This window comes from Coregonus lavaretus (assembly GCF_964263955.1).
Source record: "Coregonus lavaretus genome assembly, contig: HAP1_SCAFFOLD_3250, whole genome shotgun sequence".
NCBI classification, from domain to species: domain Eukaryota; kingdom Metazoa; phylum Chordata; class Actinopteri; order Salmoniformes; family Salmonidae; genus Coregonus; species Coregonus lavaretus.
Window position 1 is genome coordinate 3,782 of NW_028162101.1, and position 25,592 is coordinate 29,373.

Genomic DNA, 25,592 nt, shown 5'->3' on the forward strand with positions numbered 1-25,592 from the left:
GACTGGTTGCATCACCGCCTGGTATGGCAACTGCTTGGCCTCCGACCGCAAGGCACTACAGAGGGTAGTGCGTACGGCCCAGTACATCACTGGGGCCAAGCTTCCTGCCATCCAGGACCTCTATACCAGGCAGTGTCAGAGGAAAGCCCTCAAAATTGTCAAAGACTCCAGCCACCCTAGTCATAAACTGTTCTCTCTGCTACCGCACGGCAAGCGGTACCGGAGTGCCAAGTCTAGGTCCAAAAGACTTCTCAACAGCTTCTACCCCCAAGCCATAAGACTCCTGAACAGCTAATCATGGCTACCCGGACTATTTGCACTGCCCCCCCACCCCATCCTTTTACGCTGCTGCTACTCTGTTAATTATTTATGCATAGTCACTTTAACTCTGCCCACATGTACATATTACTTCAACTACCTCAACTAGCCGGTGCCCCCGCACATTGACTCTGCACCGGTACCCCCCTGTATATATAGCCTCCCTACTGTTATTTTATTTTACTTCTGCTCTTTTTTTCTCAACACTTTTTTTGGTTGTTTGGTTGTTGGTTAAGGGCTGTAAGTAAGCATTTCACTGTACTGTCTGCACCTGTTGTATTCGGCGCATGTGGCCAATAAAATTTGATTTGATTTGATTAATGTGTCCCAGTGGAGCGCTGCTAACAATACTGCTGCTGCTCGACACACACACCTCTATATCCCTCTTCGATGCAAAGACACTCCTTTCTTTATCCCCCTAACCCCATTTCACTACCTCAGTTGGAGGGGGAAAAAAGACAACAGACAAGCATAAGACAAACATAAACACGAAAACAGCAGCTAGGTTTTACACAGACGTGAGTGTGGTACCTTGTTCATCCGTGTCACTGTCCTCTCTCATCTGTGGGGAGCTGAGGGTGACCTTCAGGGTGAGTTTGGGCTCCGTCGTGCTACACACCAAGATGGCCGCCTCTGGCACGCATCGGTGCACCTCGTACTTCTCTTCTGTTAGCTTCTATTAGGAGTCAGAGTTCAATATAATATGCCATTTAGCAGACGCTTTTATCCAAAGCGACTTACAGTCATGCGTGCATAAATGTTTGTGCATGGGTGGTCCCGGGGATCGAACCCACTACCCTGGCGTGGAGGCTAGTTCTGATGTAGAGGCTGAAATCTAGTTCTGGTGTGGAGGCTGAACGCTAGTTCTGGTGTGGAAGTTGAAGCTACTTCTGGCGTGGAGGCTGAAAGCTAGTTCTGGTGTGGAGGCTGAAAGGTAGTTCTGATGTGGAGGCTGAAAGCTAGTTCTGATGTGGAGGCTGAAAGCTAGTTCTGATGTGGAGGCTGAAAGCTACTTCTGATGTGGAGGCTGAAAGCTAGTTCTGGTGTGGAGGCTGAAAGCTAGTTCTGACATGGAGGCTGAAAGCTAGTTCTGACGTGGAGGCTGAAAGCTACTTCTGATGTGGAGGCTGAAAGCTAGATCTGGTGTGGAGGCTGAAATCTAGTTCTGATGTGGAAGTTGAAGCTAGTTCTGGTGTGGAGTCTGAAAGCTAGTTCTGATGTGGAGGCTGAAAGCTAGTTCTGGTGTGGAGGCTGAAAGCTACTTCTGATGTGGAGGCTGAAAGCTAGTTCTGGTGTGGAGGCTGAAAGCTTGTTCTGGTGTGGAGGCTGAACGCTAGTTCTGATGTAGAGGCTGAAAGCTAGTTATGGTGTGGAGACTGAAATCTAGTTCTGATGTGGAGGCTTAAAGCTAGTTCTGATGTGGAGGCTGAAAGCTAGTTCTGATGTGGAGGCTGAAAGCTAGTTCTGGTGTGGAGACTGAAAGCTAGTTCTGGTGTGGAGGCTGAAAACCAGTTCTGATGTGGAGGCTGAAAGCTAGTTCTGGTGTGGAGGCTGAAAACTAGTTTTGACGTGGAGGCTGAAAGATAGTTCTGACGTGGAGGCTGAAAGCTAATTATGACGTGGAGGCTGAAAGCTAGTTCTGGTGTGGAGGCTGAAAACTAGTTCTGGTGTGGAGGCTGAAAGCTAGTTCTGGTGTGGAGGCTGAAAGATAGTTCTGACGTGGAGGCTGAAAGCTAGTTCTGATGTGGAGGCTGAAAGCTACTTCTGACGTGGAGGCTGAAAGCTAGTTCTGGCGTGGAGGCTGAAATCCAGTTCTGATGTGGAGGCTGAAAGCTAGTTCTGGTGTGGAGTCTGAAAGCTAGTTCTGACGTGGAGGCTGAAAGGTAGTTCTGGTGTGGAGGCTGAAAGCTAGTTATGATGTGGAGAATGAAAGCTAGTTCTGACGTGGAGGCTGAAAGCTAGTTCTGCTGTGGAGAATGAAAGCTACTTCTGATGTGGAGGCTGAAAGCTAGTTCTGGTGTGGAGGCTGAAAGCTAGTTCTGGTGTGGAGGCTGAACGCTAGTTCTGATGTAGAGGCTGAAAGCTAGTTCTGGTGTGGAGGCTGAACGCTAGTTCTGGTGTGGAAGTTGAAGCTACTTCTGGCGTGGAGGCTGAAAGCTAGTTCTGGTGTGGAGGCTGAAAGGTAGTTCTGATGTGGAGGCTGAAAGCTAGTTCTGATGTGGAGGCTGAAAGCTAGTTCTGATGTGGAGGCTGAAAGCTACTTCTGATGAGGAGGCTGAAAGCTAGTTCTGGTATGGAGGCTGAAAGCTAGTTTTGATGTGGAGGCTGAAAGCTAGTTCTGACGTGGAGGCTGAAAGCTAATTCTGATGTAGAGGCTGAAAGCTAGTTCCGACGTGGAGGCTGAAAGCTAGTTCTGATATGGAGCCTGTAAGCTAGTTCTGGTGTGGAGGCTGAAAGCTAGTTCTAGCGTGGAGGCTGAAAGCTAGTTCTGATGTGGAGGCTGAAAGCTAGTTCTGGTGTGGAGGCTGAAATCTAGTTCTGATGTGGAGGCTGAAAGCTAGTTCTGGTGTGGAGGCTGAAAGCTAGTTCTGACGTGGAGGCTGAAAGGTAGTTCTGGTGTGGAGGCTGAAATCTAGTTCTGGTGTGGAGGCTGAAAGCTTGTTCTGGTGTGGAGGCTGAACGCTAGTTCTGATGTAGAGGCTGAAAGCTAGTTCTGATGTGGAGGCTGAAAGCTACTTCTGATGAGGAGGCTGAAAGCTAGTTCTGGTATGGAGGCTGAAAGCTAGTTTTGATGTGGAGGCTGAAAGCTAGTTCTGACGTGGAGGCTGAAAGCTAGTTCTGATGTGGAGGCTGAAAGCTAGTTCTGATGTGGAGGCTGAAAGCTAGTTCTGGTGTGGAGACTGAAGGCTAGTTCTGGTGTGGAGGCTGAAAACTAGTTCTGATGTGGAGGCTGAAAGCTAGTTCTGGTGTGGAGGCTGAAAACTAGTTTTGGCGTGGAGGCTGAAAGCCAGTTCTGGTGTGGAGGCTGAAAGCTAGTTCTGATGTAGAGGCTGAAAGCTAGTTCTGGTGTGGAGACTGAAATCTAGTTCTGATGTGGAGGCTGAATGCTAGTTCTGATGTGGAGGCTGAAAGCTAGTTCTGTCGTGGAGGCTGAAAGCTAGTTTTGACGTGGAGGCTGAACGCTAGTTCTGGTGTGGAGGCTGAAAGCTAGTTCTGGTGTGGAGGCTGAAAGCTAGTTTTGACGTGGAGGCTGAAAGCTAATTCTGGTGTGGAGACTGAAATCTAGTTCTGATGTGGAAGTTGAAGCTACTTCTGGCATGGAGGCTGAAAGCTAGTTCTGGTGTGGAGGCTGAAAGCTAGTTCTGATGTGGAAGTTGAAGCAAGTTCTGGAGTAGAGGCTGAAAGCTAGTTCTGGTGTGGAGGCTGAAAGCTAGTTCTGGTGTGGAGGCTGAAAACTAGTTCTGATGTGGAGGCTGAAAGCTAGTTCTGGTGTGGAGGCTGAAAGCTAGTTTTGATGTGGAGGCTGAAAGCTAGTTCTGACGTGGAGGCTGAAAGCTAATTATGACGTGGAGGCTGAAAGCTAGTTCTGACGTGGAGGCTGAAAGCTAATTCTGACGTGGAGGCTGAAAGCTAGTTCTGACGTGGAGCCTGAAAGCTAGTTCTGGTGTGGAGGCTAAAATCTAGTTCTGATGTGGAAGTTGAAGCTAGTTCTGGTGTGGAGGCTGAAAGCTAGTTCTGATGTGGAGGCTGAAAGCTAGTTCTCTCGTGGAGGCTGAAAGCTAGTTCTGACGTTGAGGCTGAAAGCTAGTTCTGACGTGGAGGCTGAAAGCTAGTTCTGATGTGGAGGCTGAAAGCTAGTTCTGGTGTGGAGGCTGAAAGCTAGTTCTGGTGTGGAGGCTGAAAGCTAGTTCTGGTGTGGAGGCTGAAAGCTAGTTCTGGTGTGGACGCTGAAAGCTAGTTCTGGTGTGGACGCTGAAAGCTAGTTCTGGTGTGGAGGCTGAAAACTAGTTTTGGCGTGGAGGCTGAAAGCCAGTTCTGGTGTGGAGGCTGAAAGCTAGTTCTGATGTAGAGGCTGAAAGCTAGTTCTGGTGTGGAGACTGAAATCTAGTTCTGATGTGGAGGCTGAATGCTAGTTCTGATGTGGAGGCTGAAAGATAGTTCTGATGTGGAGGCTGAACGCTAGTTCTGGTGTGGAGGCTGAAAGCTAGTTTTGACGTGGAGGCTGAACGCTAGTTCTGGTGTGGAGACTGAAATCTAGTTCTGATGTGGAAGTTGAAACTACTTCTGGCATGGAGGCTGAAAGCTAGTTCTGGTGTGGAGGCTGAAAGCTAGTTCTGATGTGGAAGTTGAAGCAAGTTCTGGAGTAGAGGCTGAAAGCTAGTTCTGGTGTGGAGGCTGAAAGCTAGTTCTGGTGTGGAGGCTGAACGCTAGTTCTGGTGTGGAGGCTGAAAACTAGTTCTGATGTGGAGGCTGAAAGCTAGTTCTGGTGTGGAGGCTGAAAGCTAGTTTTGATGTGGAGGCTGAAAGCTAGTTCTGACGTGGAGGCTGAAAGCTAGTTCTGACGTGGAGGCTGAAAGCTAATTCTGACGTGGAGGCTGAAAGCTAGTTCTGGTGTGGAGGCTGAAAGCTAGTTCTGGTGTGGAGGCTGAAAGCTAGTTCTGATGTGGAGGCTGAAAGCTAGTTCTGACGTGGAGGCTGAAAGCTAATTCTGGTGTGGAGAATATACTGGATACTGTGTATATGAGGCCATATGTGTCATGTTACAAGATTGTAGGCGGATGTCGGCATACAGTACTATACAGTAGAGCCGTGTGCTCATGAGAAGCAGGTATGATTGGAATTAGGAAGTATACAGCGAAGTTCCTATAAGACAGTTCCTATAAGACATTTCCTATAAGACACTTCCTATAAGACAGGGCCTATAAGACACTTCCTATAAGACACTTCCTATAAGACATGGCCTATAAGACAGTTTATATAAGTATACCTGTCTATGTAGCTAAGTAAGTATAACCTTAACTACATGTGTGCACGTCCGCGAGTGTGTGTGTGTTTTCCGTTCCTGCTGTGCATGTGTTTGACTAATTAGGAAATCTCCCGGCTGACACTCCTATATTAATTACACATGCTAGCAGCTTATTAATACCACAGTTTCTTCTCCTCTCTCTGCTTCTGTTGCTGCCCTCTCCACGACGTCTTCCAGTAGCCTACTTACTGACTCTGCCCGTAGCCTACTTTCTGATTCTGCAGTGCCCTACAGAGCACACTTAGAACTATTATGAGATGGATGATGGTGGGGTAAGGAGGACTGACTGACTTCTTACAGGATGTTGGGCCAGAGTATTTACTACATTACAAAAGTCCATCTACCTTTTGCACACAGGTGTTGAGTGTTTCTTGCCAACAGAAGGAGAATAGATGAGCCAAACATGCCACAGACTGCTGGATGAACTGGTTCCATGTGTGCGTGTGTGCGTGCGTGTGTGCGTCTCGCTCTCTCTTACATGTATCTGCAGGGGCAGGTTATCACAGACAGTACACAGCAGTGTCTCTGTAGGTTTCTCTCTACACATCAGCACCAGCTCCAGGTCCATGTCCTGTTTGATGAGCAGACCTTTAGCCACCAGGCCGATCCTCATCACCCCACACAGAACACCTCCACTGGGCTCGCTGAGGATAACAGACAGATAGCAGGGTTACACTCAACATATTTAAACAAACTATCAGACCTAGGTCCCATTTTGGGTTTGCAATTATTTAAACCCAGGTTATCCCAAAAATCTCATAAAATCAACAAGATCATAAAAATATGTCAGCACTTGAAGACCAAAAATGTTAGTCTAACCATCAGCCACAAGACAACCCCTTATATCCCAGCATGCATCGGTTAGAACCAGATGCCCACCTGCTGCTGCCGTCTGTGGAGTCATCTGGGCTGGCTCTGGGACTAACACTGGGGTCGTCGTTAGGGTTAAGGTCACCATCATGGTCATCGCTACCATCCTCTGTCACTGGGCTATCTGTGGGGTTGGGCTGGCCGTCTGTCAGGCTGACTCCTGCTTCTGTCTGGCCGTCTGTCTGGCCGGTTGCTGCGTCTGTCTGGCTGCTGCTCTGCACTGATTGGACGTTGCTCTGGTCTATCCAATCAGAGACGTGTTTGAGGGCACCCTCCACGGTGGACACCAGGGTCTGGACTGACTCCAGCTCAGACGATGATGGGTAGATGGAGGAGTGCTTGGCCATGACGTGACGGTCATCATTACTGAATGAACGGAAGGACCTCTGTGTGGGGGGGGTAAAGAACACATTGAACAATGAACTCACATAATAAAAGTCTAAGGCACATTCTCCCATACACACACAATCTCACATTTATTTCTCTTGCTTGGTTAAAATACAATAGTCTAAAACAGTTGATTTGTTGAAAAGAGACTCATTTAATCACGTAGTTAACAAGCATTTCCTTTTCTTTTGACTGCATGCTAGCTGCAACCTGATCTCATAGCATTTCGTATTATTCTGTACGTAAATCTGAGACACTCCATTTAGCATATGTTATGTTTCGTATGGTATATATTAATTTGTGGATGTTCATCAGCCATTTCGTATGATATGTTATGAATTACAACTCGTATGATGTGTTACGAATTGCAATTTGTATGATATGCTACGAATTTCAATTCGTGCAGTATGTTATGAATTTGCAATACGTAAGATATGTTACAAATTCCAATTTGTTGTGGCTAACATTAGCTAGGTGGCTAACGTTAGCTAGGCTAGGGGTTAGGGTTAAGGTTAGGAGTGAGGTTAGGAGTTATGTTAAAGGGTTAAAGTTAAGGTTAGAGAAAGGGTTAGCTAACATGCTAAGCAGTTGAAAAGTAGCTACAAATAAGTAAGTAGCTGCAAAGTTGATAATTAGCTAAAATGGTAAAGTTGATGAGATTCAAACACTCAACTTCTGGGTTGCTAGACATTCACGTTATACGCTCATCCTTCCACCCTGACCAACCACCCTCGTTTTTGCCTTAAAGGATAATTTTTCTATTTCTGAAGTAAATCTCTATTTTTTTTATGTAAATGACATGCCATAGAAGGGTCCAGACACTTTTTCTGTGATTTCACTTGTTTTTGAGAAACAAGCCAAATCAATCACTTCCTCATTGCTCGTTGTGCAGTATCAGGGCATGCAAAAATACATGAACAAGCTCCAGAAACAACCAAATACATATTTTCAACTTAACTAACGTTAGCTAGGTAACATTAGCTAGTTAGCTACCTAGCTAATCAAAATATCGTTTTGCATTTATTGATTAACCTCAGCTTGAATACCACCATATAGCTAGCTATATACAGTAGCCTAGGTTTGTTCGCATACAGTACACTTGTTATGACTGGCATCATGGTGCAAGCAGCTGTGTTGTTGCCGAGCAACCCGGCATTAGAACTCTGAGATTCAGCTGAAAATATGTTAGCATTGTCAGAAATGCTACAAAAAGCACATCGTTGTTTCTTAACGGACGGAAATATGCACGTGATAGCTATTAATTATTCATTTAATAAAAACTGTTGCACCTACAAACTTAGTAAATCCAGCATTTTTTATGCTCAATGGTCACTTTATGGACGCTATAGTTTTGTTTGAATCCGACGTCCTAGAATTTGAGCTAGGTAAGCGCAAGAAATACTCTTAAAACTCAATTGCTAAGGACCGGGTGCACATTTTGGTTTTTGCCCTAGCACTACACAGCTGATTCTAATCATCAAAGCTTGATGTTGAGTTGCTTTAGAGCAGCAAAGAGAGACAAAAGAGGACAACATGTCTCTACTACCAATCCTCTAGAATCACTGCTACAGCAGAACAGAAGTAGCAAACCACTCCAAAAATATTACTTCTTTCATTTCCATCCGAATTTCCATGGTGACATTTTCCTGAGGATATATGGTAGGACAGAAACATGGGTTGTTATTACACCAGGAACATCAACAGATTTTTAGATCAAATCAGGAGTAACGCTGCAACTTTTACCTTCCATCCCCTTTTGTGTGCATGCTGTGTTGTTGTTTTTCTAAATGAAGATTAGAAGTTGTAGTCACAGGTCCGTGTGTGTATGTGTGTTTAAGGGCCATAAAGGTGTACTTTAGTTGGTGGCCCACAGTCACACAGGCCCCCCCGCTGCAGGTTAATTATTTTACTTTTTTGTTTGTTTTTAGTCATTTAGTAGACGCTCTTATCCAGAGCAACTTACAGTTAGTGAGTGCATACATATTTTCATACTGGCCCCCCGTGGGAAACGAACCCACAACCCTGGCGTTGCAAGCGCCATGCTCTACCAACTGAGCTACAGGAGACCTAATCTCCTGCCTTTACTATCTGATACCTACTTTACAAGCTGGCTAGGCTAACCTTGTGACGGGCTACTAGACCTTTATATTAGACACAGGGAACGAGATAGTGATTTTACTCTCACACAAACACACCCTGATTACTGGGTGAATGAAAAGTCGTGACAGCACAATGGCCCTGCATGAGACTAATGAGAGTGATACTCTGTTTCAGACACTCCACTGTGACACACACACACACTCCGCTGTGACACACACACACACACTCCGCTGTGACACACACACACTCCATCTCGTAAACACACACTCGGTTTCTTCCACCTTGCTGTGACACACCCACCCACCCACACACACACACTCCATCTCGTAGACAGCTGCCGTCGTCCCCCATCCCACCCTGCACTCCTGCCCGCTATGAGTCCCAGAGGTCCCTCATGCAATATGTTACTGAGACAGGCATCCAATCACAAGCAGGGTGAGGATGAATTAATTAAATTGAGTTTACTATTGCAGATGATTGAAGAGCACACCTCCTGATAACACACCTCCTGATAACACACTTCCTGATAACACACCTGATAACACACTTCCTGATAACACACCTCCTGATAACACACCTCCTGATAACACACCTCCTGATAACACACCACCTGATAACACACTTCCTGATAACACACCTCCTGAGAAAACACCTCCTGATAACACACCTCCTGATAACACACCTCCTGATAACACACCACCTGATATCACACTTCCTGATAACACAGCTCCTGAGAAAACACCTCCTGATAACACACCTCCTGATAACACACCTCCTGATAACACACCTCCTGATAACACACCTCCTGAGAAAACACCTCCTGATAACACACCTCCTGATAACACACCACCTGATAACACACATCCTGATAACACACCTCCTGATAACACACCTCCTGATAACACACCACCTGATAACACACTTCCTGATAACACACCTCCTGATAACACACCTCCTGATAACACACATCCTGATCACACACATCCTGATCACACACCTCCTGATAACACACCACAGACTAGAGAATAAAGTGAAATATAGGAATTTTACTCAGTGTTATCGTACTAAAACTTAAATCCTTCTGAATTTAAATAATTAAGTTTAAACTAAAAAATATGATGTGTTCTTGCACTTTATAGATATGGCATAAATAAAGTATAAGGATACTTTAAGTAGGTAGAGATATTAAGTATAAGGAGACTTGAAGAAGAGCCTGAATTGTTTTGCACCACGGCACATACAGTAATATTATTAATCACAGATCCTCTACAGTAGACATGTTTAATGGCCTTTTAACACCGTGTTGAAATAGTAGTCCTCTGGGAGTCGTCACCACTCGGCCACAGGCCACGAGGTTCAGCTACACTGTGAACTATCTACACACACGAGCAATCACACACGCTGCTCTGTCAACTAGTCTAGTATCTACTATACACTGGGGACTACTGTCAACAATTAACTACACACAGGGGAGGGGACTGGCCTTAGACAGACTAACTGGCTCTGGATGTGGACTGTCCTAGTCCACAAAATAACCCCTAGCCTACTGAACCACACACTACCACTTTCACAACCATCGGTGAGTGTGGAAGAGAAGTTATAAGCACAAGCTTAAGGCAAAACCTAAATTACCTCCATCCACAGAATGGAAGAAACTCATACAACTTTATACAGTGCATTCGGAAAGTGTTCAGACCCCTTCACTTTTTCCATATTTTGTTACGTAACAGCCTTATTCTAAAATTGAATAAATAAAACATTTTCCTCATCAATCTACACACAATACCCCATAACGACAAAGCGAAAACAGCTTTTTAGATAAAAACAAAACATACATACAGTACTAGTAAAAGGTTTGGACACACCTACTCATTCAATGTTTTTTCTTTATTTTTAAATTTTTTTACATTTTAGAATATAAGTGAAGACATCAAAACGATGAAATAACACATATGGAATCATGTAGTAACCAAAAAAGCGTTAAACAAATCAAAATATATTTTACATTTGAGATTCTTCAAATAGCCACCTTTTGCCTTGATGACAGCTTTGCACACTCTTGGAATTCTCTCAACCAGCTTCACCTGGAATGCTTTTCCAAAAGTCTTGAAGGAGTTCCCACATATGCTGAGCACTTGTTGGCTGCTTTTCCTTCACTCTGCCGTCCGATTCATCCCAAACCATCTCAATTGGGTTGTCGGGGGATTGTGGAGGCCAGATCATCTGATGCAGCACTCCATCACGCTCCTTCTTGGTAAAATAGCCCTTACACAGCCTGGAGGTCTGTTGGGTCATTGTCCTGTTGAAAAACAAATGATAGTCCCACTAAGCCCATATCAGATGGGATGGTGTATCGCTGCAGATTGCTGTGGTAGCCATGCTGGGTTAAGTGTGCCTTGAATTCTAAATAAATCACAGACAGTGTCACCAGCAAAGCACCCCCACACCATAACACCTCCTCCTCCATGCTTAACGGTGGGAAATACACATGCAGAGATCATCCGTTCACCCACACCACGTCTCACAAAGACACAGCGGTTGGAACCACAATTCTCCAATTTGGACTCCAGACCAAACGACACATTTCCACCGGTCTTATGTCCATTGCTCGTGTTTCTTGGCCCAAGCAGGTCTCTTCTTCTTATTGGAGTCCTTTAGTAGTGGTTTCTTTGAAGCAATTCGACCAGGAAAGCCTGATTCACACAATCCCCTCTGAACAATTGATGTTGAGATGTGTCTGTGATTCTTAAATGGAAGAAGTTTGGAACCACAAACCTTTATGACAGACTGAAGCCACTCCTCAGTAAAAGGCACATGACAGCCCACTTGGAGTTTGCCAAAAGGATCATAAAGGACTCTCAGACCATGTCTGTGGCTCATTTGGTAGAGCATGGCGTTTGCAACGCCAGGGTTGTGGGTTCGATCCCCACGGGGGGCCAGTATGAAAAATAAATAAATAATAATAATAATAATAATCATGTATGCACTCACTAACTGTAAGTCGCTCTGGATAAGAGCGTCTGCTAAATGACTAAAATGTAAATGTAAAATGAGAAACAAGATTCTCTGGTGTGATGAAACCAAGATTGAACTCTTTGGCCTGAATGCCAAGCGTCACGTCTGGAGGAAACCTGGCACCATCCCTACGGTGAAGCATGGTGGTGGCAGCATCATGCTGTGGGGATGTTTTTCAGCGGCAGGGTCTGGGAGACTAGTCAGGATCGAGGCACAGATGAACGGAGCAAAGTACAGAGAGATCCTTGATGAAAACCTGCTCCAGAGTGCTCAGGACCTCAGGCTGGGGGTGAAGATTCACCTTCCAACAGGACAATGACCCTAAGTACACAGCCAAGACAATGCAGGAGTGGCTTTGGGACAAGTCTCTGAATGTCCTTGAGTGGCCCAGCCAGAGCCCGGACTTGAACCCGAACTAACATCTCTTGAGAGACCTGAAAATAGCTGTGCAGCGACGCTCCCAATCCAACCTGACAGAACTTGAGAGGATTTGCAGAGAAGAATGGGAGAAACTCCCCAAATACAGGTGTGCCAAGCTTGTAGCGTCATACCCAAGAAGACTCAAGGCTGTATCACTGCCAACGGTGCTTCAACAAAGTACTGAGTAAAGGGTCTGAATATTTATGTAAATGTGATATTAACGTTTTTTTTATTTTTATAAATGTGCACAAAAATATCTAAAAACCTGTTTTTGCTTTGTCAATATGGGGTATTGAGTGTAGATTGAGGAGGATAAAAAATATATATTTCAGAATAAGGCTGTAACGTAAGAAAACGTGGAAGAAGTCTTTCCGAATGCACTGTATCTACAGGCAAACCACAGATGACCACTTTCAAAGCTATCGGTCAGTCTGTGTTGCTTAGGACATGAGCTGTAGCGCAACCACAGTGAGGTACGGTGTACCTGTAATTACTAACATTTATTTGACTACTTTATTTAATAATTGTGAGATGAAATGGGCGTGTGTACTGTGTCTGTGTTTCTGTGTTTACACAGCAGATTCTACGAAGCCAGTATGTTGTTGTTGGTGTGTGTGTGTGTGTGTGTGTGTGTGTGCGTGTGTGTGTGTGCGTGTGTGTGTGCATGCGTTCCAACTGCCAAGAGTGTTGTATTTACCTTTGCTCTACGCTTGCTTTTACACGAAACCAATTACACCACACATTTACCGCTCCAGTGCGGCTGAAGCCAGTCAGCCACATTATATAAACACATTAGACAGTGTAATACATGTGGAGCTCTGCTGTATAGTGAATGTGCAGCACTGCCCTCCAATTATAATATCTTCAGTCCAATGTATTCAATGTAGCATGCTAACCACTTACTGATCTTGTAGCACGCTAACCATTTACTGATCTTGTAGCACGCTAACCACTTACTGGTCTGGTAGCACGCTAATCACTTACTGATCTTGTAGCACGCTAACCACTTACTGGTCTGGTAGCACGCTAACCACTTACTGATCTTGTAGCACGCTAACCACTTACTGGTCTGGTAGCACGCTAACCACTTACTGATCTGGTAGCACGCTAACCACTTACTGGCAGGGGCGGTGTGTTCATTAGGGCGATATGGGCGACGCACTGCCAAACGGGAAAATGAAGGGATTTTTTTCCTAATCAATTATATCACGGCAACAGTAGTTTTCAGTGTTCTAATCTAGACGTCTGATCTGCCACTAAATGTCCAATCAGGCTAAAGTCGTGCTTCAAATGGCCCCGCCCCTTTTGGGGCGATTTCAGTCAGGTTGAAAATCGCCCAGGAGTCTCTCATTGACTATCATGTAAAATATTTTTTTTTCTCAAATATCAGAGCTTTCAATACAATCTCTATGGGTTCCGGGAGGGCTTGCACTTACGCGCTTTCGTCATACGTAACATAAGTAACCATGAACATAACTAAGAAAAGAGCGGGTAGCAGCGTCAATCAATTCACGTACAACTGTCAAGATGGCTAGCTTTGCGAGGCAAAGATGAAACTGAGGGCTCCACCAACCCTGGTATTTTTCTTGGACTTGTCAACTTTGTGGCACAATTAGATGAGGTGTTTGATGACCATCTTAAAAATGCTAAAGTTTTCAAGGGCACATCAAAGACCACTCAAAACGAGCTACTGGAGTGTATGCTAGCGGTCATGAGGGAACATATTGTGGAGGAGGTGAAGTCGGCGAACTTCGTAGCTATCCAAGCTGACGAGACCACGGACGTTTCTACACAGACACAGCTGGTGCTTGTGCTGAGGTACATAGATAGCAACCACAAAGTGCAGGAGCGCTTTTTTGAGTTCCTTCCCATCTCGGAATCAACCTCAGTCTCAATCGCCAGTGTGCTTTTGGAGAGACTGAACGGTCTTTTTGCTGACGACGAGAAAGTCAAACTCATTGCGCAAGCTTACGATGGAGCCAGTGTGATGAGGTGAGAGAAGGCTGGTGTGCAGCAAAAGGTGCGTGAGCATTTCAAGAATGCCCATTACGTGCATTGCTATGCGCATCAGCTGAATTTGATCATGCAGCAAGCTAGAACAGTTTCAGTACAAGTAATGTAGCCTCTCTCTCTCTTTGTCCCTCCCTGTCTGTCTCTTTAACACACACACGCCCAAATCAGTTCACAGTTGATGTTGTTTAAAATAGTTATTTTTCATTTTAAAAAAAGTAAAATAAAATAAAAAATCTGTTCATGTTCATTTTTACAAATCTATACAATTGGCCAGAATATGGTTGTTCATATTTACAAATCTATACAATTGGCCAGAATATGGTTGTTCATTTTTACAAAGCCATACAGATAGCTGTGTTTACCTTTTCTAGAAATTATTTTCAAATTCTGTTTTCAGGCAAAATGTCTATCACTGTTCATTTTCACAAATCTATACAAGAGGGCAGAATATGGAAGTCTATAAAAATTTCTTATTACCAATAACTTGCATCAATGTTTTCAGTAGCCTCTATCAAAAGCTCCTGCTTGCTTGTTGTGAATTATGCTCAGGTGCACATATTTCCAATTCAAGCCTTTTTGAAGCAAGTAATGTGTATATCAGTATTGACTTATATGCTGCCCCTGTCTTCATGTTGTTGCTGGACATATCTTTTTTTAAATGTGTGTAGGTCACCTAAATCATCAGAAAAATTGCCCCCCCTGAGAATTTTTTCAGGAGCCGCCACTGCTTACTGGTCTGGTAGCACGCTAACCACTTACTGGTCTGGTAGCACGCTAACCACTTACTGATCTGGTAGCACGCTAACCACTTACTGGTCTGGTAGCACGCTAACCACTTACTGGTCTGGTAGCACGCTAACCACTTACTGGTCTGGTAGCACGCTAACCACTTACTGATCTGGTAGCACGCTAACCACTTACTGGTCTGGTAGCACGCTAACCCCTTACTGGTCTGGTAGCACGCTAACCACTTACTGATCTGGTAGCACGCTAACCACTTACTGGTCTGGTAGCACGCTAACCACTTACTGGTCTGGTAGCACGCTAACCACTTACTGGTCTGGTAGCACGCTAACCACTTAATGGTCTTACTGGTCTGGTAGCACGCTAACCACTTACTGGTCTGGTAGCACGCTAACCACATACTGGTCTGGTAGCACGCTAACCACTTACTGGTCTGGTAGCACGCTAACCACATACTGGTCTGGTAGCTAAGCCCGGTTCTCGCACACATACAGACACACACCCTCGCTATTTCCCCATAAACTGGCTGACCGCTAGGAATCGACTCCTAAGATTAGACTGATTAGAGACTGATTAGTTGAAGTACTTCCGAGAACAAACACTTGCATCTTTCATAGCGAGCTAGCGAGGGACAGAGCGAGAAGAGAGGGACACTGTAGAAGACAGGTCGGCCACCAGGCAGACGTATTTAGCCATTTCTTGGCATGCAATGTCTCGCAACTTCTGTAAAGCAGGGCCTATCAATGAATAGGCTAGAAAACCGAAAACATCTTTGCCATTAATAGGCTAGGATATTCTACACGCAACAGACCGAAGACTGAACGCACACTCACATCATTAGCTAAGAGAAAGAGCAGGCAGGCCACCTGCACTGTGATTTTAACATTGTGTTGGGGAAAAAAACTAAAATAAATTGTTTTTCCCATTAGGGATTTTTCTTAACATTAAGGATCCTAATTTCATTTAAACGTTCGTATACAATAGCTAGTGTGTAGTGAGAGCAGAGAGAGAGTTGCTCTCTAGGGAACAATACACACACTGTTCAGTGATGTGTGTTTACCATTCCCAGTGTGAGTGTAAAGTGCAAAGGTGTGTATTGTGTGTGTGGATTGTTTTGTGTGTGCATGCAATGTTTGTGTGTGTGCCATGTTTCGCACACTTGTGTGTATCACGCCTGTGGACAATGTGTGTGTCACGTGGCCCTAGTGAGTGTTGGCTGAACAGTGAGGGATGCTGTGTGGGATGAATGTATCCAGGGTCGTGGAAGGGCAGGCCAGCAGAGTGACATGGAGGAGAGAGGAGAGGGATATGACCAGCCCCGGGCAGATTACATTAAGAATTCAGCCTGTGATTTATCAGCACTATGCCTGGCAGCTCCTGCACAAAAGATGGCCCCATTTTATTGTGGTTTTAACAGCCTTTCAAATTACCACACACACACACACACACACACATACAGTACACACATACAAACCCATGCACTCACACAGCACGGATGGAAAGCCGGATCCTTTTCCCAATTACTTAGTCTTGGTGGAGTGGGGTCAGTCAACCACCATAAAGCTGGTATAGACAGAGACAATGAGAGATCCTGTCTATCAGTACACACAAACACACACACACTGTCTATCAGTCCTAGCTCTGTCCTAGCTCTGTTTGAGGTCCTAACACCAACTGCCATTTTACACACTTCTATCATAAACACTACAATGCCCAGAGTGCATTGTTAAACGCATAGCTAATGATAATATTTCATGTTCCAGAACTACAATACAAACTAGGATAGATTTGGCCTTTTTTAAATCATAATGAATAAGAGGGGGGACCTAATCCTGGATCAGCACTTTTAGATGCTTCTGGAATACGAGCCCAGATATCTGGGCAGAGCAGAGCTGAGGAGGAACTGAGGAGTATAACAAGGTCGCAACACTCTCCCTGAGAAGTCAATAGAGATATATATGCTAGATGGATTGTTTCTGTGTGTCTGTGTGTGTGTGTGTCTGTGTCTGTACACACAGATGGTAAAATCCAATGAAAAAACAATAAGGAAGCAGAGCACTGTGGTGTGGTATGGTGTGGTATGGTATGGTATGGTGTGGTATGGTATGTATGTGGTATGGTATGGTGTGGTATGGTATGGTATGGTATGGTATGTATGTGGTATGGTATGGTATGGTATGGTGTGGTGTGGTATGGTGTGGTATGGTATGGTGTGGTATGGTATGGTATGGTATGGTATGGTATGGTATGGTATGGTATGGTATGGTATGGTATGGTATGTATGTGGTATGGTATGGTATGGTATGGTATGTATGTGGTATGGTATGGTATGGTATGGTGTGGTGTGGTATGGTATGGTATGGTATGTATGTGGTATGGTATGGTATGGTATGGTATGGTATGTATGTGGTATGGTATGGTATGGTATGGTGTGGTGTGGTATGGTGTGGTATGGTATGGTGTGGTATGGTATGGTATGGTATGGTATGGTATGGTATGGTATGGTATGGTATGGTATGGTATGTATGTGGTATGGTATGGTATGGTATGGTATGTATGTGGTATGGTATGGTATGGTATGGTGTGGTGTGGTATGGTATGGTATGGTATGTATGTGGTATGGTATGGTATGGTATGGTGTGGTGTGGTATGGTGTGGTATGGTATGGTGTGGTATGGTATGGTATGGTATGGTATGGTATGGTATGGTGTGGTATGGTATGGTATGGTATGGTATGGTATGGTATGGTGTGGTGTGGTGTGGTGTGGTGTGGTGTGGTGTGGTGTGGTGTGGTGTGGTGTGGTGTGGTGTGGTGTGGTATGGTATGGTATGTATGTGGTATGGTATGGTATGGTGTGGTGTGGTGTGGTGTGGTGTGGTGTGGTGTGGTATGGTATGGTATGGTATGGTATGGTATGGTATGGTATGGTATGGTATGGTATGGTATGTGGTGTGGTGTGGTGTGGTATGGTATGGTATGGTGTGTGGTGTGGTGTGGTGTGGTATGGTATGGTATGGTATGGTATGGTATGGTATGGTATGGTGTGGTATGGTATGGTATGTGATATGGTATGGTATGGTATGGTATGGTATGGTATGGTATGGTATGGTATGGTATGGTATGGTGTGGTATGGTATGGTGTGGTGTGGCGTGGTATGGTGTGGTATGTGGTGTGGTATGGTATGGTGTGGTATGTGGTGTGGTTTGGTATGGTATGGTATGGTATGGTGTGGTATGTGGTGTGGTATGGTATGGTATGGTATGGTATGGTATGTGGTATGGTGTGGTATGTGGTGTGGTATGGTATGGTATGTGGTATGGTATGGTATGTGGTGGTATGGTATGTGGTGTGGTGTGGTTTGGTTTGGTATGGTATGGTGTGGTATGTGGTGTGGTGTGGTATGGTATGGTATGGTGTGGTATGTGGTGTGGTATGGTGTGGTATGTGGTGTGGTATGGTATGGTATGGTGTGGTATGTGGTATGGTATGGTGTGGTATGTGGTGTGGTATGGTATGGTATGGTATGGTATGTGGTGTGGTGTGGTATGGTATGGTATGGTATGTGGTGTGGTGTGGTATGGTATGGTGTGGTATGGTATGTGGTGTGGTTTGGTATGGTATGGTGTGGTATGTGGTGTGGTGTGGTATGGTATGTGGTTTGGTATGTGGTGTGGTTTGGTATGGTGTGGTATGTGGTGTGTGGTGTGGTGTGGTATGTGGTGTGGTTTGGTATGTGGTGTGGTGTTGTGTGTGCCTGTGTGTGTGTATGCGTTTCCTAAACAGCCTAGCTATGGTGAGCACAGCCCTCATTATCCAGGGTTATTTATGAACGCCCCCCTGTACCCCTCCTGCCCTCCCTCCACCCCTCCAGGTTTTAATAATTCATGGTGCTGCCTGCGCTCCCCTGAGGCTCAGCTTCAGTCAGGGGTAAGAATCATTAATCAATCCCTGATCTCTCTCTCTCTCTACCTCTCTCTACCTCTCTCTCGCTCTCTTCTTACTCCACCTCTCTCTCTCTCTACCTCTCTTTACCTCTCTCTCGCTCTCTTCCCCCACCTCTCTCTCTCTTCCTCCACCTCTCTCTCTCTTCCTCCACCTCTCTCTCTCTTCCTCCACCTCTCTCTCTCTCTTCCTCCATCTCTCTCTCTCTCTTCCTCCACCTCATTCTCTCTTCCTCCACCTCCCTCTATTCCTCCACCTCTCTCTCTCTCTCTCTCTCCCTCCACCTCTCTCTCTCTCTCTTCCTCCACCTCTCTCTCTCTCTCTTCCTCCACCTCTCTCTCTCTCTCTCTTCCTCCATCTCTCTCTCTCTCTTACTCCACCTCTCTCGCTCTCTCTCTTCCTCCACCTCTCTAGCTCTCTCTCTTCCTCCACCTCTCTAGCTCTCTCTCTTCCTCCAACTCTCTCTCTCTTCATCCACCTCTCTCTCTCTTCCTCCACCTCTCTCCATCCCTCCTTCTCTCTCTCTCTCTCTTCCTCCACCTCTCTCCCTCTATTCCTCCACCTCTCTCTCTCTCTTCCTCCACCTCTCTCCATCCCTCCTTCTCTCTCTCTCTCTCTCTCTCTAGCTCTCTCTGTCTCCCGCTCCCTCTGTCTCTCCTCTCTCACCCCCTCTCTCTCTCTTTCAATTCAATTCAATTTAAGGGCTTTATTGGCATGGGAAACGTATGTTTACATTGCCAAAGCAAGTGAAATAGATAATAAACTAAAGTGAAATAAACAATAACAAGTTAACAGTAAACGTTACACTCACAATGTCACGCCCTGGCTCTGGGGACTCTTAAATGTTGAGCCAGGGTGTGTAGTGTCTATGTTTTGTTTTCTATGTGTTTCTTTCTAGATCGTTTATTTCTATGTTGGCCAGGGTGGTTCCCAATTAGAGACAGCTGTGGCTCGTTGTCTCTGATTGGGAACCATACTTAGGCAGCCTGTTTTGCACTTGTCATTTGTGGGATCTTGTTCCGTGTAAGGTTTGTTTTGGTGTTTAACCTTGGACTTCACGTATCGTTTATTGTTTTTGTTCGTGTTTGTGGTGTACTTAATAAATAAGAATGTACGCATATCACGCTGCGCCTTGGTCCGCTCATTACGATGATTGTGACACACAACAGTTCCAAAATAATAAAGACATTTCAAATCTCATGTCTCTATACAGTGTTGCAATGATGTGCAAATAGGGAAAATAAATAAACATAAATATAGGTGTTATTTACAATGGTGTTTGTTCTGGTTGCCCTTTTCTTGTGGCAACAGGTCACAAATATTGCTGCTGTGATTGCACACTGTGGTATTTCACCCAATAGATATGGGAGTTTATCAAAATGTGATTTGTTTTTGAATTCTGTGTGGGTCTGCGTAATCTGAGGGAAATATGTGTCTCTAATATGGTTATACATTTGGCAGGAGGTTAGGAAGTGCAGCTCAGTTTCCACCTCATTTTGTGGGCTGTGTGCACATCGCCTGCCTTCTCTTGAGAGCCAGGTCTGCCTACGGCGGCCTTTCTCAATAGCAAGGCTATGCTCACTGAGTCTGTATATAGTCAAAGATATCCTTAATTTTATGTCATTCACAGTGTTCAGGTATTCTGCCACTGTGCACTCTCTGTTTAGGTAGCGCTGTTTTTTTGTAAAATCTTTCCAATGTGTCAAGTAATTATCTTTTTGTTTTCTCATGATTTGGTTGGGTCTAATTGTGTTGCTGTCCTGGGGCTCTGTAGGGTCTGTTTGTGTTTGTGAACAGAGCCCCAGGACCAGCTTGCTTAGAGGGCTCTCTCCAGGTTAATTTCTCTGTAGGTGATGGCTTTGTTATGGAAGGTCTGGGAATCGCTTCCTTTTAGGTGGTTGTAGAATTTAACGGCTCTTGGATTTTGATAATCAGCGGGTATCGGCCTAATTCTGCTCTGCATGCATTATTTGGTGTTTTACGTTGTACACTGAGGATATTTTTGCAGAATTCTGCATGCAGTCTCAATTTGGTGTTTATCCCATTTTGTGACCCCAGACCTCACAACCATAAAGGGCAATGGGTTCTATAACTGATTCAAGTATTTTTAGCCAGATCCTAATTAGTATGTCAAAATGTATGTTCCTTTTGATGGCGTAGAAGGCCCTTCTTGCCTTGTCTCTCAGATCGTTCACAGCTTTGTGGAAGTTACCTTTGGCGTTGATGTTTAGGCCGAGGTATGTATAGCTTTTTGTGTGCTCTAGGGCAACAGTGTCTAGATGGAATTTGTATTCGTGGTCCTGGCAACTGGACCTTTTTTGGAACACCATTATTTTTGTCTTACTGAGATTTACTGTCAGGGCCCAGGTCTGACAGAATCTGTGCAGAAGATCTAGGTGCAGCTGTAGGCCCTCCTTGGTTGGGGACAGAAGCAGCAGATCATCAGCAAACAGTAGACATTTGACTTTAGATTCTAGTAGGGTGAAGCCAGGTGCTGCAGACTGTTCTAGTGCCCTCACTAATTCGTTGATATATATGTTGAAGAGGGTGGGGCTTAAACTGCATCCCTGTCTCACCCCACGGCCCTGTGGAAAGAAATGTGTGTGTTTTTTGCCTATTTTAACCGCACACTTGTTGTTTGTGTACATGGATTTTATAATGTCGTATGTTTTTCCCCCAACACCACTTTCCATCAATTTGTATATCTGACCCTCATGTCAAATTGAGTCTAAAGCTTTTTTGACATCAACAAAGCATGAGAAGACTTTGCCTTTGTTTTGTTTTGTTTGTTTGTCAATTGGGGTGTGCAGGGTGAATACGTGGTCTGTCGTACGGTAATTTGGTAAAAAGCCAATTGGACATTTGCTCAGTACATTGTTTTTACTGAGGAAATGTACGAGTCTGTTGTTAATGATAATGCAGAGGATTTTCCCAAAGTTGCTGTTGATGCCCCTCTCCTCTCTCCCTTCTCCCCCTTCTCCTCTCCCTTGTCCCCTCTCTCCCTCTCCCCCTCTCCTCTCTCCCTTCTCCCCCTCTCTCTCCCCCTCTCTCTCCCCCTCTCTCTCCCTTCTCCCCCTTCTCCCCCTCTCCCTTCTCCCCCCTCCCTCTCTCCCGTCTCCCTCTCCATTGTCCCCTCTGCCTCTCCCACTCTCCTCTCTCCCCCTCTCCCCCCTCTCCTCTCTCCCTTCTCCCCCTCTCTCCCCCTCTCTCCCCCTCTCTCTCTCTCTCCCTTCTCCCCCTCTCTCCCTCTCTCTCTCTCTCCCTTCTCCCCCTCTCCCCCTCTCCCTTGTCCCTTCTCCCCTCTCCCCCCTCTCTCCCCTCTCTCTGTTGATGGCCCAAGTCATGGCCAAGTCTAGGTGCACTGTTCTCTTACTGACCAGAGTAACATTACACACCTCACCATCCACCTTCTTCTTACCTAAAGCACACCACTCTGTCTTCACACGGACATTACTAACACAATCTAGGGACCATCTATGCTGGCCTTTTGCCTCTTGCCAGGCCATCGTCGTAAAATAAGACTTTGTTCTCAACTGACCTGCCTGGTAAAATATGTTAAATAAATAAAAAATAAAAACCATCTATGCTGCAGACTTCCCAGGTTGTTATCTACTAAACAAGTTTCTCAGCTTTACAACGACTGTATTGAGCTGTATATCTACTGTAGAAAATAGTCAGCAGATTTCACTGTCTAACAGAATAGATTAACATATTCATACTGCTCACTCATACACATTCTGACAGGAAGCACTTGCACAAGCAGAAACACACACTCATGCAGGCGCGCACACACACACAAACACATGCATACAAACACACATACACACTACTTACCATGCCTGCAGGAGGAGTGGGGGCTCCGCGTTTGTCTCCTTGTGTGACCCTGGTGCGTTGCCGGTGCAGCTCTGTGTTGTCAGGACAGGTCAGGGGTTTCCTCTGCTCTCTGACTCCTCCTCATACGCTCCCCTCTGACCGAGCCCCCCGACTACAGACCGGACCTGGCTTCCTCTGTCTCACCTGGAGGGAGAGAGAGAATGGAGAGAGAGAGGGGTGGAAGGAGAGACAGAGAGAGGGAGGGATGGATGGATGGATGGATGGAGAGAGAGAGAGAGAGAGAGAGAGAGAGAGAGAGAGAGAGAGAGAGAGAGAGAGAGAGAGAGAGAGAGAGAGAGAGAGAGAGAGAGAGAGAAAAGAAAGAATGATCAGTCAAATGCACGAGACAATAGTATATTATTTACCAAAACCCTCCTTAATAATCCACCCCCACAAAGCCCACATTGTTCCCTCTGTCTGGCTACAGCTACAATACATTACCCTTTTCCTACTTTAGTGTGCACACCACACACACCTCAGCAGGGATATGGCTTAGTCTTTGTCTGCTGGTTGAGAGAGGAGGAGGAGATGAGAAAGCATTGCTAAGCTGAAGACGAGACGGTCGGGCCTTATTCATATTTCATGATCTGGGAGGAAGCGCTGTGGAAAAACCACTGATGCAACGCTTGTTTTTATCTGCTGTTATGTACACACACACTGACCGATGCACACACATTGACAGATACACACACACACTGACAGATACACACACATACTGACAGTTAGACACACACATTGACAGACAGATACACCAACACTTACAGACAGACACACACTTTCAAAAACGGCCTGCTCCAGTTTCTGAGATTTATCTAGCCTAAATTATTCCGCTGCCCACTCAAGCCTAGCCTGTCTGTCTGTCAGCTCTCCCTGTTACACTCCTCTCTCTCACCTGGTCTCTCTCTCACCTGGTCTCTCTCTCACCTGGTCTCCCTCTCACCTCATCTTGTCTCTCTCTCACCTCGTCTCGTCTCCCTCTCACCTCGTCTCCCTCTCACCTTGTCTTCCTCTCACCTCGTCTCCCTCTCACCTCATCTCTCTCTCACTTCGTCTCCCTCTCACCTCGTCTCACCTCGTCTCGTCTCCCTCTCACCTCGTCTCGTCTCGCTCTCACCTCGTCTCGCTCTCACCTCGTCTCATCTCCCTCTCACCTCGTCTCCCTCTCACCTCGTCTCCCTCTCACCTCGTCTCCCTCTCACCTCGTCTCTCTCTCACCTCGTCTCGTCTCGTCTCTCACCTCGTCTCTCTCTCAACTCGTCTGCTCCTCTCACTATGTTAATGGAAGGATTTAGCCAGGCAGAATAATAACTCATAATCATCATTCATCATGTATCACAGATTAATCAGGGTAGTGTCAGTCGGGGTAAAATTTGACCTGTTAATGCCGGTGGTCATCTGTATTAATCCAACCATGTTCCTAATGTGGTTTCCCTGGAAAACAATCTCCATTCCCATGGATTAGGTCAACTGGGCAGCTATGGGCTGGCAGGTGGACAAACCAGAGAGAGGTGGACAGGACGCAGGCAGGAACACACACATCCACCCACACACACACCAGTAACGTGTGTCAGAGGGCAGAGAGCACATACATTGGGGACCTCTTGTCCCAAACAGCGGCAGTATAGCTGTGATGTAACCGTACCTCTCCTTGCCTGGCTAAGTGACAGACTTGCATCAGCCAGGCTAAACCTCTCCACCCTGTCCTGTATGGAATGCCGTAAGGGTCCCCCGCCTCTCAAAACATACGCATCAAATAAGAGGCTGACACTCTCTCCCAGAACCTGCCGTCGCTGCCCTACCAGAACCTGCCCTCTCTGCTCTCTAGCTGCTCTGACTGCAGTGTGACTGACTGACTGACTGACTGGGTGCTGCTTTGCTAAAGATAAAACCACCACATACCACAGCTATGCCCGTGAGGCCACAGGGACACTTCATGGGTTTAACCAGAGCCATGTATTTAAATATATGGCTCTGGGTTTAACTAGCCACCAGCTACACGCAACGCTACCAATCAACCCCATCATCATGGAACACAAAACACTAAAGGAACACCACACCACCGAGAGCTGTACTAAAACAACACCACACCACCGGGAGCTGTATGTTTCCAGGCTGTCGTTAAGGATTGTTGTAACACTAAACACCATTGGTTTACAGTCACACATGGTGGTTGGTTCCCATAATGGGAAGTGCAGTTTTCTATCAACTGTAATGGCTCTAGCCTTGTCCCAGGTCTGTTTGTGCTGTATGGCCAACACCTATGGTCGTTTTGACTATTCATTGTGGCCATAGCAGTTTGCGAGTCAGCACAAACAGATCTGGGTCCAGGCTGGAATGGCTCTACTTTGGGAAAAATCTCACTGTGTTTACATTCAACCCACGGTGTGCAGATATGCCATGTCAATGTCACAGTCTCACAACAGGAAGTGACCTCGCCCTCTCAGGAACCATTATGCAAAACCAAACCAGGAAGTAAACTAGTCTGCAAGTCAACAACAATGGGGGATGGGAGATGTGGGTGGGCGGTGAAAACTTTCAGTTGAGCATGGAGACGTTCAGTATCACCTTACCTGTTCATTTGAAACTCAATGAACCTAGTATTCATATAGGGAAATGTAGTTATGTAAATAACAGAAGTTGCCAAACAGGAGACCTACTAGTTTGGCAAAACACCAAATCAACTGGAGAGAGAGTGAGACGCTGTAACCGGTATGATGACATCTCTACATTTCGGAGAGGAACTGACTTTGCAGTGACACAATGCTAGGCCTCATATTCCCTCCTGTCGAAACTGTGATCGAAAGAGAGAACTCGCTGACATTTTTCCCAGAGTCAGACGCAAAATATTTAGACTCTAGCTAGCCTCCAGTCATCAGTGAGAG

At 45.6% G+C, this 25,592-nt stretch overlaps 1 protein-coding gene across 1 annotated transcript; it reads right to left on the reverse strand.

Moving 5' to 3' along the window:
* Positions 1-849: 849 nt before the first annotated feature.
* Positions 850-22,712, reverse strand: LOC311116532 (spermatid perinuclear RNA-binding protein-like; the record flags this gene model as incomplete). The annotated part of the gene is made up of 4 exons (XM_084191616.1): positions 22,672-22,712; positions 6,224-6,600; positions 5,823-5,988; positions 850-994 (listed from the first exon to the last, which is right to left on the reverse strand). Coding segments are annotated over exons 1-4 (691 nt in total), but the record flags the coding sequence as incomplete, so codon positions are not given.
* Between the last annotated feature and the right edge of the window lie 2,880 nt (positions 22,713-25,592).